The sequence below is a fragment of the Pteronotus mesoamericanus genome, unplaced genomic scaffold, assembly GCF_021234165.1.
Source record: "Pteronotus mesoamericanus isolate MK-2021 breed Mesoamerican mustached bat unplaced genomic scaffold, CSHL_Meso_final contig_78, whole genome shotgun sequence".
Classification (NCBI taxonomy): domain Eukaryota; kingdom Metazoa; phylum Chordata; class Mammalia; order Chiroptera; family Mormoopidae; genus Pteronotus; species Pteronotus mesoamericanus.
Window position 1 is genome coordinate 28872147 of NW_026555258.1, and position 17112 is coordinate 28889258.

At 51.9% G+C, this 17112-nt stretch overlaps 1 protein-coding gene across 1 annotated transcript; it reads left to right on the top strand.

Moving 5' to 3' along the window:
• Positions 1-3999: 3999 nt before the first annotated feature.
• Positions 4000-15888, top strand: IGFBPL1 (insulin like growth factor binding protein like 1). Its single transcript, XM_054584962.1, has 4 exons — positions 4000-4447; positions 12937-13046; positions 13729-13845; positions 15739-15888. The coding sequence occupies exons 1-4, from the start codon at positions 4000-4002 to the stop codon at positions 15886-15888; spliced, it is 825 nt and encodes a 274-aa protein (XP_054440937.1).
• The last annotated feature ends 1224 nt before the right edge of the window (positions 15889-17112 follow it).

Genomic DNA, 17112 nt, shown 5'->3' on the forward strand with positions numbered 1-17112 from the left:
CTGTGGCCCCAATTTATCTTCCCAGACTAGACTCAGCTCTGGCTAAGTCCACGGGAAAGCTGAGCTGACCTCTCAGGCGCTATCCACCTCCCCTGTCCCTCACTTGTTTATTTATGTCACAAGTATTTACCAAATACCCATGGGCCAAGAAGTATGCTAGTCCCTGAGGATAGACACTCTAGAGACACATCTTGAGCCCTCTTTCCAGGTTGGCCAAGATCCTGGCTAAAGCACAGTGTCCACCCTAGAAGGGTTTTTGGTGCTTTCCAATGTCTCTCATATGGAACACAGAGAACGAGAGGAGAGATTAGTGCACTAGAAGGCAGGCTGGACACACTGCCGAGATGCGGCTGCTGGGGGGATCAGGCGGCAAAGACCAGACCCTGCAGGGGCCATTTTTCAAGCGCCAGGAGGGGGACCCATTGAAACCGAAAGCCAACCAAGATGAGGCTCAGCTCATTCCTGGGCCGGGACATCCAGACACCTACCCTAGCTCTGCCCGGAGAAGCTGCATGATTTTGACCTAGTCTCAAGCCTACCCTCTGCTGCAGTCACCCCCTGAGTAAAGTGAGAATGTCAGAGGTGATTTCTAAAGACCCCTTTCCCCTCTCTGACTCAGTTGTCACCTTTGTGAAGCCTTCCCCGACTTGCCCCACTCACCCCATTACTTCAGGCAGATTCACACCTTTAAGCATTTGGTGATTATCTGTACGCATGTCTCCTCTCCTCCAGACCCAAAGCACCTTACCCCAGAACTTTGGCTCTTAAGAACTATTAGAAAACGTTTATTGAACCAATGAATGAGGAACTTCTGGATCTGTAATCCCTGTGTTGTCCACAAGGTGGCGATTTGCATGCGTGGCCACAACACAAAACTTGCAATTTGGTTGAAGCCCTGGGGAAAAAAATCCTGAAGAGAAGAATGGAGAACCAGGAAAGCCTTTCTGCAGACTTATTCCCTGCCTTCCCAGTGGGAATATGCTCTCCCCTTCCCCTCCACATTTAAAATATCTGCCTGTCAAACAGTAACGCAGGCCCAAACAACCAGCGCCAAGCCGGGGTCCCAGCATATCCAGCAGGCCAGGCAAAGCCGGTGATCTGGCCCTCCCTGACCTCTGAGCCTCAGCTCCCGCCTCCCGAGCTTCCACACACCCATGTAGCTGGGCTGAGCTCCTGACTGTACCGTGCTCTCTCCGGTCTTCATGGCTGCGGACACACTGCTCCCTCTCTCTGCCCGCCTCCCAGACAACACTTCCTGTCTCCCCCAGGCTCAGTTTAGGAAGCCTCTTTTCCAGAAAGGCTCCTTAACCCTTGCCAGACAATAGATGGGCATCAACTCTCTTCCCTGCTGAAAGAATTCACCCCCACTTTTCCCCAGAATTCTATGGGCCCACAGTGTTGCCACAGTGTCAACTGGCGCTCTGGGAACCGGAGTCCACTGGGCTATGGGCTTTGGGGCAGTTTTAAACAGGAAATGGATGCCGATCATCTTCAAAGCTTTGGAATGTTTTCTCCATTCAGATACCACAGGCTCAGGGTTAGAAAGTGAGTCTTCTGCTCATTCTCTCAAGGAGTCATGCTTATGTAATGCTCTCCCTACTACTTAAAAAGCATGTGGATCAGGTGTAAATGTGCGTCTTTGATTGTCTATCCCAACCTGTGTGAAGCACTCATTAATTTCATAATAATGATACACTTTATTAGGTCAATGTTTGCATAAAAAGCAGGCAAATCATTCCTGAACACATGTATTTGCTAATCATGACCACATTTTGTACAACTCAGGTCTCAGGGTCAGACACCTGTGGTGTGAAAATGGTGGCTCAGAGTGAAGGATGTAAAGATCCTCTCACCCAACCCCTGATTCTTTTCTCCCCCCCATACTCCTTGCCAAGACTCACCCTTGAACTCCTCCGCAGACAGGGAGCTCACTACGTCTGGAGTAGTCCATTCTCTTTTTGGACAGCTATGGCCATTTGAAAGTCTGAACTTACTAAGAAGGATGTCCCTGAAATGCAGCATGGAGTTTCTCTCTTTTGTTTTCCAGTCCTGCCTTATTCATTTAATATAAGTGTTTCCATCATGTCATTAAACAATCTTGAATTTCTTCACATATATACAATCACACATTTACAAATATGCCATCACACATGACATGCAACTCATAATTGCTATTTCACTAAACAATACATTACAAACATCTTTTTGTTTGTTTCCCTACATCTCCTTGCTCCTTTTCATTGCCCATCTAATCTTCTAATGTTGACTGTACCATCACTTTATTGAATCATTACCAATCAGTGGGCATTTAGATTGTTTCCAATTGTTTGCTGTAGTGACCAACTCCAGAACAAAATCTTCACACACAGTGACATCTCCTTCGGAGAGATTCCGAAGGAGCGTAAGTACTCTCAAAGGCCATTCCAGGTCAAGGCAGCAGCCTCTGGATGAAACCAAGTGTTAATAAGCACTGAGAGCCGTGTTGAGTGCTATTCTGAACTGGGATACTTAGTCCTCACCACCACCTACCTCCACTCCGTGAAGCCTGATCATACACCGTCCTCTGTGTTCGCTTGTAAGGGAAGAACTGGCGCAGGCCAGGCAGCTGGCGCTGTTCTGACCGCCACAGAAAGTGGCCTCTGCTGGGGCCCCTCTTGGAGATAAGGGCATCCCCTGAAAGACTGCAAACTGGGAAGGACCTGCTTGAAAAGCAAAGGAGGCACCACCTAAGACTGTAGCTAAGACTGTAGCCAGTCTTCCTAAACTCCAAGAGGCTTTCTCCATCTCTGGGAGTTCAGAAAAAGCAACGTGGGCCAAATGAGGGCTAGGGGGTGAAGGCAAGAAAAACTGTCCGAGAAGCCTGGTTAGCATGTCCCTCTTTCTGTCTGTTTTCTTCACTTGGCCACACATCAAATTTCAGCAACCAAGGCTCCCTGTGTGTTTTGTCCGAGTCCTCTGCCAAGACTGGACGCACAGAACCTGGCTCTGAGCAGGCATGGGGACCGCATGAAAAAAATACGTGGCTGCAAGAACTTGTTCCACAGTCTTTCCAACATGCACGCCCCACGAAGTCACAGATATGCTGACACTTGTGTGCCAGAACATCCAACACAACACTATTTGTAGTAACAAAAAGACCAAAAACAACTGGCTGAATAAATGCAGTTTTTGTGTAATTAAATGCTGTGCAAAGTTTAAAATTTCGAAGCCAATCCCAAATATATCACCATATCTCACCCAAGTCACTCCTAACCATGAGATGCACCACGACTTTACGTAGAATTAAGGGGGTTGGGGGGAGACTAATTAATGCTGCATTGATTGTAAAAGAGGCCGATTTCAGACATGATAAAAGGTGGGGAAACTGGGAAATACCATAGGTGGGAAAGACAAGCACGGAGCAATGCACAGGGCATGCTACTGTGCGTGTATGTGTTTAAAGAGAGGGGCTACAGAATCACGCACGTGCTTTTTATAGGCACACAACATTCCTTAAAGATACAACGAGAACCTGATAACGAGTGCCCTCTTGAGACGGGGCTGGGGAATTGGGACAGGGAAGAAGGGAAACCGGCTCTACATCGTTACATCCATCTGTAAACTCTGAAATTTTAAGCCATATGTTCTTTTTTTAAAAAATAAAACTTTGAAAACTACAGAATGCAAAATAAAATGGCGCATCCTTCTGAGAGGATTAAAGAACAAAATATTTGGAGCCAGCCTTGGATACAAATTGGCTCTAACAAAGCGATTTGGGTCAAGTTCCCGCCCCTACTCCCCTTAGGTATCAGACAGCGGGTCTAGGAACATCTCTCGAGCTCCGAACCGGGGCAGCTGGGAGCTCACCCCGCCGCTCAGGTCCCGGGCCGGGCAGCCGTCTGCGGGCACCCCGCGGTGCAGGCCCGGCCAATCAGCGGCCGCGGGGCGGGTGGGGTGGCGGCGCCGCGCGCACGGAACGGAGAGCGAAGCAGAGGCGCTACTGCCGTCCCGGAGCGGACCATGCCACGCTCATCCGTGCTCTTCCCGCTGCTGCTTTTGCTGCTGCCGCCGCTGGCCCCAGGCCTCGGGCTACTCCGCGCGGGCGGCCGGCGCCCCGAGTGCGGTCCGTGTCGGCCAGAGCGCTGTCCAGCGCTCGTGCGCTGCCCGGCGCCAGGGATTCCGGCGCGTGATGAGTGCGGCTGCTGCCCGCGCTGCCTGGGCTCCGAGGGCGCGAGTTGCGGGGGGCGAGCTGGCGCGCGCTGTGGCCCCGAGCTGGTGTGCGCTAGCCGCGCCGCGGGGGCGGCGCCCGAGGGCACCGGGCTCTGCGTGTGCGCGCAGCGCGGCGCGGTCTGCGGCTCCGACGGCCGCTCTTACCCCAGCATCTGTGCACTGCGCCTGCGCGCCCGGCACGCGCCCCACGGGCACCCAGGCCACCTGCACAAGGCATACGACGGCCCCTGCGAATTTGGTGAGTCCGGCTTCCTCCTGGCTGTGCTGGCGTGGGAGAAAGAGGGACCCTAGCCCTCTGGGGTATGGGGAAAAGAATGTCTCTCCCCATTTCCCTGCACCGGTACTGCCTAAGCAGTTTTTCTTATCTGTCAGGGTGCTCAAGGAAGCTGGGGCAGGCATCACATCCTGCACCCTCCCTCACCAAACTCATGGAGTCACCAGCCTGTGAGCTGGTCGGAATTTGGAGAGCCTGCTGTCCCTTTCGGTACTTAAGTACTTGCTGATGCAGTTATTCGCAGGCCTGGTGTCTTTGCCTCCACAAGTCTGGGAGTTTGGGAGTGGGAGGTCGTCATTGGGTTCAAGTCCCCGGTGTGGGTTGTTTGAATGGTGAGGGAGTAAAGGTGAGGATGCCAGAGGAGAAGGAGCTCCAGACCAGCACTTGGGACCCACCGGAGCTGAGCACCAGGGCTGGGACCCTGCTGGGGATTCCTGAGGGAGCTCCCTCTTAGGACAGGTAAGACCTTTGCAGACCTAGGCCCTGAAAAAATTATAGTGCCTTCAGGGGCAGACCCTGGTTTTGTGGGGCTAAGGCTTATACATTTTGAAGGGTCCCACTTTAAGGAAAGGAATCAAAAATGAAATTACTTGGGACCTAGAAACTTAAACTTCATTAACATCACAGTAAAGTCGTCTATGGGTGTTACTGCTGCCCACCCTCTATGTGTAATTTTTTTTTAAATCAAACAAAAATAAACCAAATTATTGGTAAAGAAATGCTCAGAGGAGCACCTTTTTGGCCGATTCGGTTTTGGAGAACTGCCCCTTTCTACGCTGCCTCGAGGGGGCAGTGGCGAGTCCCAAGGAGTCCAGCCTGAGGTTCAGGGCCATGCCTGGGGACCAGGTCCAACCTAAATGCCTAAGTCAGTGTAATGACTTCAGCTCCGACCCGGCAGACTTGGGGGTGGGGGAAGGCCTTAACAGGCATTGGGAAGTTTCTATTCTTATTTTCTCCCAGGCAGTCTATTTAGACCTGTGCCAAGAGACCCGTGTTGTTGTGCTGTTGGAGATGGGGCAGGAAGGTTCCTTTCCAGAAACGTGAGAACACTGTGCAGCCCGTGGGGGCTGCGGCCTCCCTGGCTATTCCTCGTTGGGGCTCCCGAGGAGGAGGGAGCTGGCTGGCACTGCCCGTGCTCCTGTCTCCCCGAGTGACCTTGGGCTGGTCCCATCCCTCCTCTGGACTGTGTCAGCCCCTGTGGAGCCACCGTTGAGGCCCCTTTGTTTCTGCCCTGTGGCACGGAAACAGTCCTGTCTCCTTCCTTTTTCTAGTTCCTGTCACTCGATTTTACAATCTGCTTTCCTCAGCAGTTAATTCACAGGCGGTTCTCTTTGTCTGCAGACAGGTAATACTTTCACTCCACACGCAGGAGACATAAATGCTGACCAGGTCCCCAGAATCTGCCCGCGTGGATGGCCTCAGATGATTTTTCCCGGGAGTGGTGTTCTGTTCCCAAAAGAGATGCCTTGAAGATGTTTAAGATATTTAAGCCGAGTCTGCTACTAGGGGGAGGAGACGGAGACTCTGGTTGGGGCCGAGGAGGGGGGAGTGCGGGGGACTGGTCAGGGTGACCAGTAAAGCCTGGCCGGCTCCCAAGTCCCTGCACCCTGTTTTGTGCTCTTTCAGGACAGGACTTGATAGTGTTAAGTCAGGCAGGTGGTGGTTGCCGTGGTTACCAGAGTGAGGCCAGATGGCAGATGGAAACCCCATACCCCTAATTCATTGAAAATTACCAAATGACAAGTAAATGTGACAGCCCCTCCACTCTGATCTATGGGCCCTGAGGCGCACCTCAGGCACGGGCCCCGGGCGGGCGTAAGGATGTTCGTGGAGCCACATGGAGACAATACAGAAGCTGCTTTTAATGATCCCATTAGTGACAGGCAGCAGGCCTCCCCAGAACCCACCAGCAGTTGTCATCCGCGCCGGACCGGGCCCTGTTTCCCCGTTGCTTTTTGTCCTGAAATGCCTGTGTGGCCCCGGCCCCTGTGTCCTGGTCAGTCGTGAAGGTGTGGACAGGGGGGCCTTTCCTACCTCATGACTAAGGCAAAAGCGGCACCACACTCTGGGCTGCCCTCAAGCCGTCGTCTATTCAGAGACACAGCAGGCGCACTTTTTAACAACGCCCCTGGGGACCCTGGTTGAAGGGAAGCAGACTGAGTCCCGGCAGCAGCTGTTCCGCTCCAGCACTGGCAGTAAAACCGCCCTCCTCAGCCTCTCACCTACTCCTTCAGTGTGTGAGCTCCTGACTTGAACAGAACGAGGCGTCTGTAAATATGTATTAAGTTCCACACGGTGTGGGAGGTGTTCTCACACATGCCTCTCAGGAGCATTTGGAAACAGTTTCCTTAAATGCTCACCCTTCCTCCTGTGCTCTGAAATGACCCAAATTGCCTAATGCAAGTAATCCTCTGATCAACACACATTTATTTATTGAACGCCCACTACGTTCCCGCATAGGAATCATTCTTTACTGTTCGAAATTGCGTTCGCGTCCCATCTTCTTACTTGATTTTTACAACTGCCCTGGCCAGGTCCCACTCCCATTACAGAGAAGAGAAAACCGAGGCGTGCAGGAGGGTATTCCCTGGAGCCCGCTGGCTATTTCCCAGCTCAGGCGGAGCCCCAACCTAGGTTTTCCTGGCTTGTTTCAAGTGGGGCCACACATCTCTAGCCCACTGGCAACCTGATTGGGAAGGTGCTGCAAATCGGCCACTCTTAAATCATGAGGGTTTCTCAGTCTGGATCTACCTCCCTGTTTTCCCCTGACGTTTGCTGCTGGCTCCTCTGTTTAGCACAGGGCGATGGCTCCTGAGGGGAACAGGGTCGCTTCGCAGAAGGGAAAGCGTAGGAGAGGAGTCTTGAAGGGTGGGTGGAACATCCCCGGGCTGAGGGGTGGTGGCGGGAGAGGCACAGCAGGAACCAAGACACAGAGGGAGGAGGCCCGGTGGTGAGTGTGAACAGGGGAGCTGCTGGGCGGCCCCCCGGAGCCGAGGCCCAGTGTAGTTTACGGCAGGCTCGTTGCCAGCCTGAAGTGCCAGGCGAAGGGGCAAAGCTTTATTCTGTACTAAATTACTGGTTTTCTTTCTCAACTGCAAGGTCGCCTGGCATTATGTTGTTATTGCGATCATTACTTTAAAAGGCTGTGTTGTTCCATGGATGCACTGTGACCATTTGCTGACGTTGGGAGGGGGTAGGATCCTGCAGACAGCAGGTTGATGCCCCGTTTTGAATGCTAACTTACATAGGAACAGGGTCCCATGTCAGTGCCTGCTGGGACACTGAGCCCCCTGAGGCTTCAGTGAGTTCTTGAGATCCAGAATCTTAGAAAATTTACCTTGTTTGAAATTCCAGCTCCACTTAGAAATCTGTCTTTGTGAAGCATGTGTTACCAGGTAACCAGGAGAGGCAGTGAATGCCACTTTGTGAGAGGGACAAAGAAGGGGGGGAGGTCTCATGCTCAAAAGCCTTTCATGCCGAGGGAGGGGTTTGAGGCGCAGGCTGCAGGGAGCAGGATTAAGCTGCTTCTCCTTCTACATTGTAACGTGACTATTAGCATAAATTATTATGGGCTGTTCAATGCATTGATCATTAAACTCTTTGGTGGTGTGCCTTTTCCTACAGGTAGAAAGCATAGTATTTCTTTCCCTAGTACCATTAACTTTAAAGAAATCTCAGAGGCCTTTGGGAAGGTCTTTCATTCCAGCCGTCAGGAACACAGCTGACAACGGGGTAGGGGGCCAGAGCACCACACACTATAATAATAATATTGATCCCTTTCGTTTGTAGCCACATGTTTAATAACGCTGTGGCATCCATTCTCTCCCTTCCCTCTAGAGGATGAAGGCTGAAGTCATCATCTTCATTTCCAGATCAGGAGGAAGTGGTTAGCAAGTAGCCCAAGCTCCAGTGGTTGGTGACTGGACCCCTGGGCATTTGACATTCCCTCGGGACCATGTTGCCCACCCACAGTGCTGCCTTTGTCGGGACACAGCTGCGTGACTCTTTGCTGTTACCTGATGGGTAGATTTGTGCTGTCCCAGCATCCCCAGGGCTGTTCCTGGCACAAACAGAAGGAAACAAGCATTGAGTAAGAAAGCGCTAGAAAGACAAAGCTGGCACATTCAGAGACTGGGCCCATCAGGCACCATCCTTTCTCTCCAGAGTGACGTCGGGCTTGTCAGAGGGAAGGAAAGTGCTGGCTCTCCCAGGAGCATGGCTGCTCTGGCAACGGTAAGGCCTTGCTTGCCCCGGGCTCCCCCGAGGAAGGGCTGTGGCCACGCCTCTGGAGCCTCTGGGTAGGGCCCCGATAGGCCTGCTCGATGTCGGAGGCCAATAGAGGCATCTTCGAGGAGACTGCCCTCAGGGTAGGACAACCTGCCGAGTCCTCAGGTCCCTTCAGGGAGGCCGCTACGGTTTGCAAGGGGTCTTGTAGCTTTCTTACAGCACCATATGGGGAGAGGAGGGAAGGGGAGGGACCATGGACTCCCATGCTCATTTTAAAGAAGAAACTGAGGCCACATCATAGCTCTGGGGTGCGGCAGAGACAGGATCGAACCTGGGTTCCTTCTGCCTGTGATGGTCATGACGTTGAGCCTCCCAGTGCCACATCTGAATGAGCCCTTGGGGACAGTAGGGCTGGGAATGCCCTGCTAGTGTTGAGGACACATTGCCCATTTAATGGTATCTTTGGGGTGATGCCTGGAGGGTGTCATGCCCGGGCAGAAAAGGGTCCCCAGAGCAGTGCACCCTCGGGCAGGCTGCTGGCAAGGGTGGCCCGTGGCTGGTGCCTGGGAACTTGGATTTCAGGACTCCTAATGGTGCCTCACCGCCCAAACTGAACAGAGGATAGTTGGACACCTGCTTTTTTCCTGGAAGCCTGGAAGTGGGATGTAGCAGGCAGAGGGAGCCTGGGTCTCCGGCCCCCAGTGAAAACCACCGGGCCCTGAGTGCCTAGTGAGCTTCCCCAGTAGAGGACATTTTGCACATGTTGTCACAATTCGTTGCTGGGGAGTTGAGTGTGTCCTGTGTGACTTCACTGGGAAGCCCGCACCCACTTTCCCCAGTCTTTGCTCCTTGTGCCTTCTCCTTTCGCTGCGATAAATCATAGCTGTGAGTAAAACGCTGCTGAGTCCTGTGGTCCCCTTAGCAAATCATGGAACCTAGGGGTTGTCTTGGGGACCCCCAACACAGTCCCCAAGGAATTCTTTCTTATACTGGAAGGGCATCCATGCACGATAACAACTGTTTCACTTTAAAAATCAGTGTGGAGTTCATGGACTCAGGGTCCTGGATTTGAGTCCCTGTTCCCCCAGACACGTCACCTCTCTGAGCCCTGGTTTTCTCATGCGTAAAATGGCTGGGGTGGGGGTGGGGGTGGGGGCAGGGAGTGCAGGGCTGGTGTGTGGATGAAAAGAGTAGTGAGCATGGCAGTGTCATGCAAGGAGAGGGCGAAGTGGTGTGGACAGAGCGCAGAGCCAGGTTGCTGGGCCCGTAGCGTCGCCCCACCACGTGAGCCTGGGTGACCCGGGCTCACTGCCCTGGCTGGTGAGATTGCGGGGAAGATCAGACGGGTTCGCGTCCCCGTAACCGAAGCGTGCGCAGCACACAGCAAGCTCTCAGTGTTAGCTGGGGGCATTGTTTCCGTTATTACGATGATGATGATGATGATGATGATGATGATGACGACGACGACTGACTGTAAAGAGCTATTATGGATAAAAATATTTTCAATTTCAAATCAGACATGTCAAAATTAAAGACAGATTACTGTGACAAAGAGACGCAGGAGGAGATTTTTCGAGCTAACGGAACTATTCTGTGTCTTGGTTATGGCCGCGTTTGCACGTCTGTATGCATCTGTCAAAGCTCAGAACTGTACGCCAGAAAGCGTGAACGTACTGTATGTAAATTTTAAAATAAAAATTTGAATGCCAATTTGTCATCCAACGTAGGGGGCTCTTTTGTAAAACAAATGGTATTTTCTGCCATGAAATCTGTGGCAAAGACAGTATTTCCAAGACAGGCTTTCTTAAGTGTAGTTATTGAAAGAGAGGGAGAGGGAAATGCAGGAGAGAAAGGTGAAATGTGATTTACTGGTTTATTCATTTAGACCTGAAAGGGATTGATGAAATCTCATTTAAAATTTATGACTTTACATGAACAAAAGTAAAACACGTTGATTGAGTGTCCCTTTGGAATCCATTGAGGGCTCTGGAATAAGACATGGTTCTGATTGTGCCCACAGCGCGCCATCCGAGGATCGGTTTGGGCTCCGGGGGAGGCGATGCTGGCAGGAGAACGTGAATAAATCAGCCTCTCTTTGTTGTCTGTGCAGATGGGGCTCCTGCCAGAGAGCAGGGCTGTTGTGGTCCTTTGTGGCAGCCAGGCAGGTGGCTGGGGCACATGGGCCGCGTTGGAAGCCCAGGGCCTTGGCTCGCTGGGGGGACGTTGGCTCTACTCAGGGATGTGGGCAGGGGTTTGGTGCCTGGCGGGCAGAGATGAGATAAAGATGAAGGAGTGAGCTGATCATGCTGAGGAGGAAGAAAGCCTGCAGGGGAGAAGGGCAGTGTCTGTACTCACCTCACCGGAGGCCCTTGGGACACCCAGGAGGCTGTGAAGCTTCGGAGGGCAGCCCTGGAATAGACAGCAGGGAGATACAGGGAGGTGGGTTTTAGCTCCGATGAGGGCAAGCTTTCTTACTTGCAGAGCCCTCCAGGGATAGAAGGGCCTGGCTCCATAGGTAGTGAGCTCTCTGTCATTAGAGGCATGCAAGTGGAGACTTGATGAACACATCATAGATGGTCAGGCACAGGATCTTGAGTTAGGCTTCTCTATTGGAGATTCTGCAGCTCTAAGACAGTTTCCCAAAGTTTTGTTTTGTTTTGTTTTGTTTTGGTTTTTGTTTTCTGGGGGGTATTTTGGCACCAGCTTGACAGAGTCTACTTCCCAGTCTGTCTGAAGGAGCCAGACCAGTATCATTTCTGCATCCTTTCACCCCGTCCCTCTCCCCTTTTCCTCCAGCCTTCTGTCTCCCTCTCTTTGTTCTTTTCCTGTCCAAGGCCAGCCTGCCGGGCTGTCCTTGAGTCACCAGGGAAGCCCCAGGAGTCCATAGTCTCTGCGGTTGGATGGAGCGAGAATGAATGCGCTCGCTCTTTTATTTGTCATGTGATTCTTCATCCAGTCGTCTGTTTACCAGACCTGCTCCTGACCCCTACTTGCATATTGTGATAACTTAAACCATCACTTTCACACTCATCACGTGGTAAGATCCGTTCAACAGACCTGCGAAGCCAAGGGTGTTGTTCGTATCTTACAGACAAGCAGAACCAAACAGAGAGCGCTTTCCTCGCCGGGGACCGCATTTCACCTTGCCCAAGACGCCATGGGGCAGATCCACGGGTGGGCCGAGCTTGCTTTCTTGTGCACGAGAGCCCGGGTGTGTGGGCTGCACGGCAGGCTAGGATTCAGCAGGCGAAAGCAGTGCAGACACCCTGGTTGTGGGCTGGAACACACCCTGTGGGCCCTGCACGATGGGGAGCCATCCACCTGTGGAGCTGGGGGCTGCATTCCATGCAGAGGCAGGTCCATTGAAGGACCGATGCAGGGCACGAAGGCCAAGGCCAATGGACTTGATTCTTTTAGTCCCAGTGTGAACAGAGCAGATACCAGGCACAGAAAGGAGGGCAGAGTATGGAGTATCAGCTAAGAATTTCTAATTCAGATGTCCGCATGCTCTCCGGTCCCATCCAGCGAACCCACACGCTCCCTCTCCTTTCTGTCATGCTCTGGCTGCCTAGATCCACATTGCCTGATTCCTAGTCTCTACACAGCTTCCAGGCCAGCAGTTTTGCCATTGGGGATGGGAGACGTGTGGGGTGGGGGAGGCCTTGTGTGGAGTCTGTGAGGCTGTGATATGCAAATGAGCGTCTTGAAAGGACCGCAGGGGGTCTCCGCTCCTGGGTGGATGCAGCTGTCCTACATGGCGTTATTCTTTGAAACACCCTCCACGTCAGAGGAGAAAGGCCCATCTGTTAGAAGATGGGGAAGTGACACCAGCCCCTCCCAGAGCTCACCACCCTATCCTGTGGTTGAGCCAAAAGCAGATGGCAGCTGGGGCCCTCGGAGGAGTGTGATGAGACCAGAGCTCTGCCACAGACAGGCTGCGAGACTTTAGGTAATTGTCTTTTCTCTCTGGATCCCTGTTTTCCTGTTAGTAGAACAAAGGCCATGCGCAAGGAAGCATGTAAGCATCCTTCCAGGTCTAAGGAAAACTCTCTTCCACGATTCCTTGCTTAAGAGTTTGGTTTTTTTTGTGTGGAGAATTTTTGTTGGCCACTGCTCTTGCCACGTTAGTCTGTCCCAGCAGGCTCTCTGCAGGCAGGGAATTCTAGAAGCGGGGTCCTTGGGACCTGGCGGGATAATGACTGTGCTCCCTTGCCTTCTTCATCCAGCTCCTGTGGTCATCATTCCACCCCGAAGCGTTCACAACGTCACTGGGGCACAGGTGTACCTGTCCTGTGAGGTGAGGGCTGCGCCGCCCCCCGTCATCACGTGGAGGAAGGTATTTATAGCCAAGAATCGTGGGGGCGGGGGGAGGTGTAAATGTCTTTTTTTCTTCTAAGTGTGCTTGTGTGTGTATCTTTATATGTGGATCAGAGGATTTTAAAAGGCTATCTTATGTACCATTCCTCTGCCTCCAGGTTTATGCCACAAAACTTTTACCCTAAAGCTCTCCCAGAGAAGGGCTGTTGCCATCCTTCCTGTGGCATTTGCCCTCTTGGCCACTTAGCTGTCCAGAAAGTTCTGCTGCCTATCTAGCCGGGATCAGCTGCGATGAAGTTACAGACTGCTACACTGGATTTGGGTTTTAGGAGGACTTGGCTGGTGGCCGATTACCCAATCCTATTCTGAAACTAGATCTTCCTGGAGATCAGTCTTTGAGGGACTAGCGTGGATCACAGCAGAGGTTGTCCCCTTGTCTCAACAGCCCTGAGAAGGGGCACGGGGTTCTGAACCGCTTTTGCGAGACGGTGGTGGTGTCCACATCTTGCTGTCCGCCAGGGTGTGCTGTTTGTACATAGATCTGGGGTTTAAAAGGGATGGACATTTTAATAGGAACAAGAGCTACTAGGGTTTTGGCCTTCAAGTCAGGGGGAAGATAAAGACAGCGAGGATGTCTGTGGGGTGGTACGTACCCAGAAATGTTTTTACTAAACCATTCCTGGTGTTCCTGTCCTCTTTAGGTCACACAGTCTCCTGAGGGCACCCAGGTGCTGGAGGACCTGCCCGGTGACCATGTCAATGTAGCTGTCCAGGTGCGAGGGGGCCCTTCTGACCACGAGGCCACAGCCTGGATCTTGGTGAGCATCTCATTTGTTTAGGATTATTGGCTATTACTGACTGGCCCGTATAAAGCACCCTTGATATTTCTATACCATGTTACACATTTCAAAGCTGTTCTTACCCACTTCTCATAGGACCCTGTGAGACTTGTGAGGAAAGCAGGGCAGGTAGTGTAACCTCTGGGAGCATGAGTGACCTCCCGTGGTAGGCAGAATTACAGCCCCAGAAAGATGTCCGTGCCTTAGGCCTGGGACCTGTGCATCTTTTCTGTTACATGGCAAGAGGGGATTAAGCTTGCAACTGGAATTAAGGTTGCTAATCAGCTGACTTTAATAAGGAAGTTACCCCAGATTATCTGGGTGGGCCCAAGGTCATCACAAGAGTTCTTTAAATGTAGAAGAGGGAGGCAGGAGAGAGAGCCAGAAAGATGGCAGTGTGAGAAAGGCGTGACCCACCATCGGAATAAGATGGGGGACAGGGGCTGCAGGCCAAGGAATGCAGACTACCTCTAGACTGGAAAAGGCAAGAAGCGGTTCCCCTAAGGGCTCTAGAAAGAAGGCAGCCCTGCCGACATCTTGATTTTAGCCCACTGAGACTCACTTGGACTTCTGACCTCGGAAAGTATAGATAACGTGTATGTCATTTTAAGCCATTAAGTGTGTGGTAATTTGTTGCACGGCCGTAGGAAACTTGCCCAAGACTGCATGGCCAATAAGGAGGGAAGATGGCACCTCCGCATCCTCTCATGGCTCCTCTGTGCCATTTGCTGCAGTTTTGCTAAGGAGAGGGAATGCCGTGTGGTTGAAGGAGTAATGGAGTGACGAGACAGGGGTGCATGTTGGCCGAGTCGCTCTGTGTCCACAATTGTAAAAAGAGGGCTTTGGACGGACAGCGTCAAAGGGCCATGTGACTCTAACAGCCTATGACTTATGTGCACGTCTCCTGTAACGTGAGGATAACCATGCTCCCTCGTGGCCCACCACTGGCGTGAGTTCAAAACAAGATGGTGCGCATAAATCCTTCCTGGTCTATGCAGTGGCTCGCCATTGACAGAGGTTGTTCTAATAAGAGAAAGCAGCGGAGGGGAGAGCCGCAGGGGCAGGAGGGCAGGCTCCCCTCCGGGGCTGTCTTCCCCAGTCCCCCCCGCCCCCTTACGAGATTTGGTGACTCTTCCGCACACAGATCAGAAACTCACAATGCAGTTGGGTCAGGGGCTTTTTCAAATTTGAGCCTCCACATCCGCAGTTTTAAAAAGAGGGCTTTAGACTGGACAGCATCCAAAGGCCCTGAGACCCTAACATTCCCATACTTTATTACGAGAAAGGGTGGAGGAAAATGTTTTCTCCGGTGTTAATTTGTGAAGGCTGCCTCCTTTGGGGAACCCTGGTGGGCCATTCCTTGGGCAATAGATTGTTATTCTTTTAATTTGCAGTATTTTTCTTATAAGCTATATCTATCACCTTCAATAAGAGGATCAGCCCTGGCTGGTGTGGCTCAGTGGATCGAATGCTGGCCTGTGAACCAAGAGGTCACTGTCCTGTTCCCAGGGCCTGGGTTGTGGGCCAGGTCCCCAGTTGGGGGCGTGTGAGAGGCAGCTGATCAATATATCTCTGGCACATTGACGTTTCTCTCCTTCTCTTCTTCCTTTCCTCCTTCTCTAAAAATAAATAAATAAAAATCTTAAAAAAAAAAAATAGAACCAGGTAGCTCACCGTAAAAGGCAAGAATGCAGAGGAAACATTAAAATTAGAGCCACGATAGAAGGTATTGAGAAGGCAAGAGGAGAAATAGAGTGAGCTCTAGCTTATTGTAAAAAGGAGTAAGTGTTCAGAGGTATCATGAAGGCTAAATAAGGAAGTGATTTTGCTTTGCCACATAGAACTATGTAAGTTTGCTTACTTTGTTTCTAGATCAACCCTCTGAGAAAGGAAGATGAGGGAGTGTACCAGTGCCATTCGGCCAACGCGGTTGGGGAGGCCAAGTCTCATGGCACAGTGACAGTTAGTGACCTGAGGATATACAAGGCCTTTCACTTCCCAGCTCCAGACGACCGCATGTGACAGAGTAAGCATATGTTCTTTGTCATTTTCAGTATTCATACACCTATGTCACAAGAAATTGAGACAGTTTATAAGATGTGTAATAAAAAAGAAGAAAAACACGTAAATCAAGGAAACCAGAAGGATACAAAACAAGAGGAGGAACATACTACAACTAGCAGGTAGTATCTCTAGTATGTTCTCCATGCATATCACTCTGGGCTTCCCACCTAGCATGCAAGTCAAGAGCTGTGAACATTCCAGGCGTCCAGAAGGAGCAGCTGCTTTTGTTTCCAAGGTCGAACCAAATATTTCCTCCGGCTTCTAGAGAGGGCCCTGAGAGAGCAGACATCGTCACGGTGACGGCACCCGTGTGAAAACATGCCCATGGGGAAGATAACGTGGCCCTTGTTTGTCTCTGTCCGGGTTCCTCCTCGTCAGCAGCTCTGCCATCTCCAGGCTGTTCCTCCCTGTCCTGGACTCGGTGCCTCTGGGCAGCACATCTGCAGAGAATCTGCATCTCCCTGGGCCAGGTGGGCCTGCGTCCGCGGACTCACCTGGGTGAGGGCCGGGGTTGCAGCTGTCCCGTGCCAACAGGTGGACTGGGAACTTAGGAAACGAATCCCTTAATAGCCAGCTTTTGCTGCTTAACAACCCCCAAACCTCAGTGGTTCACAGCCACCAACATTTATCTCTTGTTCACATTCCATGTCCAGGTGGCGGGTGGACTGTGGCTATGCTCCATGTGTCTTCTGTGATAGGGGACCCAGCTAGAGGAGCCAAAGAGTGGAATATGTCCACTCTCGCAGCAGAGGGGACCAGCAAGAGGCCAAGCCAAGCACACAATCTCATTTAAAGCTTCTGCTCAGATACAGCATTTGTCACATCTGCTTAAGTCTGTTAGCCAGCGCGAGTCACAGGGCCACACCCAGCAGCACAGGGGTGGGTAGAAGTCTGCTCCTCTCACTGGCGGCCCCAGGCAGGGAGGCCTGATCCCCTCACAGGGTGGGAGGAGCCACCATGAACAGGTGCGGTCACCAAGGCTTACTGGCAGGTACTTCGTAGAGATGGGAAAGTGGGAAGCAAGCTTGAGTATGAAAAGCAGAAGGACTTCGCTGTGGTTGTAATGCCTATTATTCCGTATGTGGCCACTGTTGTTAGGCACCTTCTGTGTGCAAGGCCTTATTTCATCAGGCCTGTCAGGGATGCCCAGGAAACCAGAAAGTGAACATCATTAAACGACAG

Coding starts and splice junctions, on each gene's coding strand:
- IGFBPL1 (XM_054584962.1), top strand. CDS start 4,000: ATGCCACGCTCATCCGTGCTCTTCCCGCTGCTGCTTTTGCTGCTGCCG. Junction 4,448..12,936: donor CGACGGCCCCTGCGAATTTG/GTGAGTCCGGCT, acceptor TTCTTCATCCAG/CTCCTGTGGTCATCATTCCA. Junction 13,047..13,728: donor CCGTCATCACGTGGAGGAAG/GTATTTATAGCC, acceptor TGTCCTCTTTAG/GTCACACAGTCTCCTGAGGG.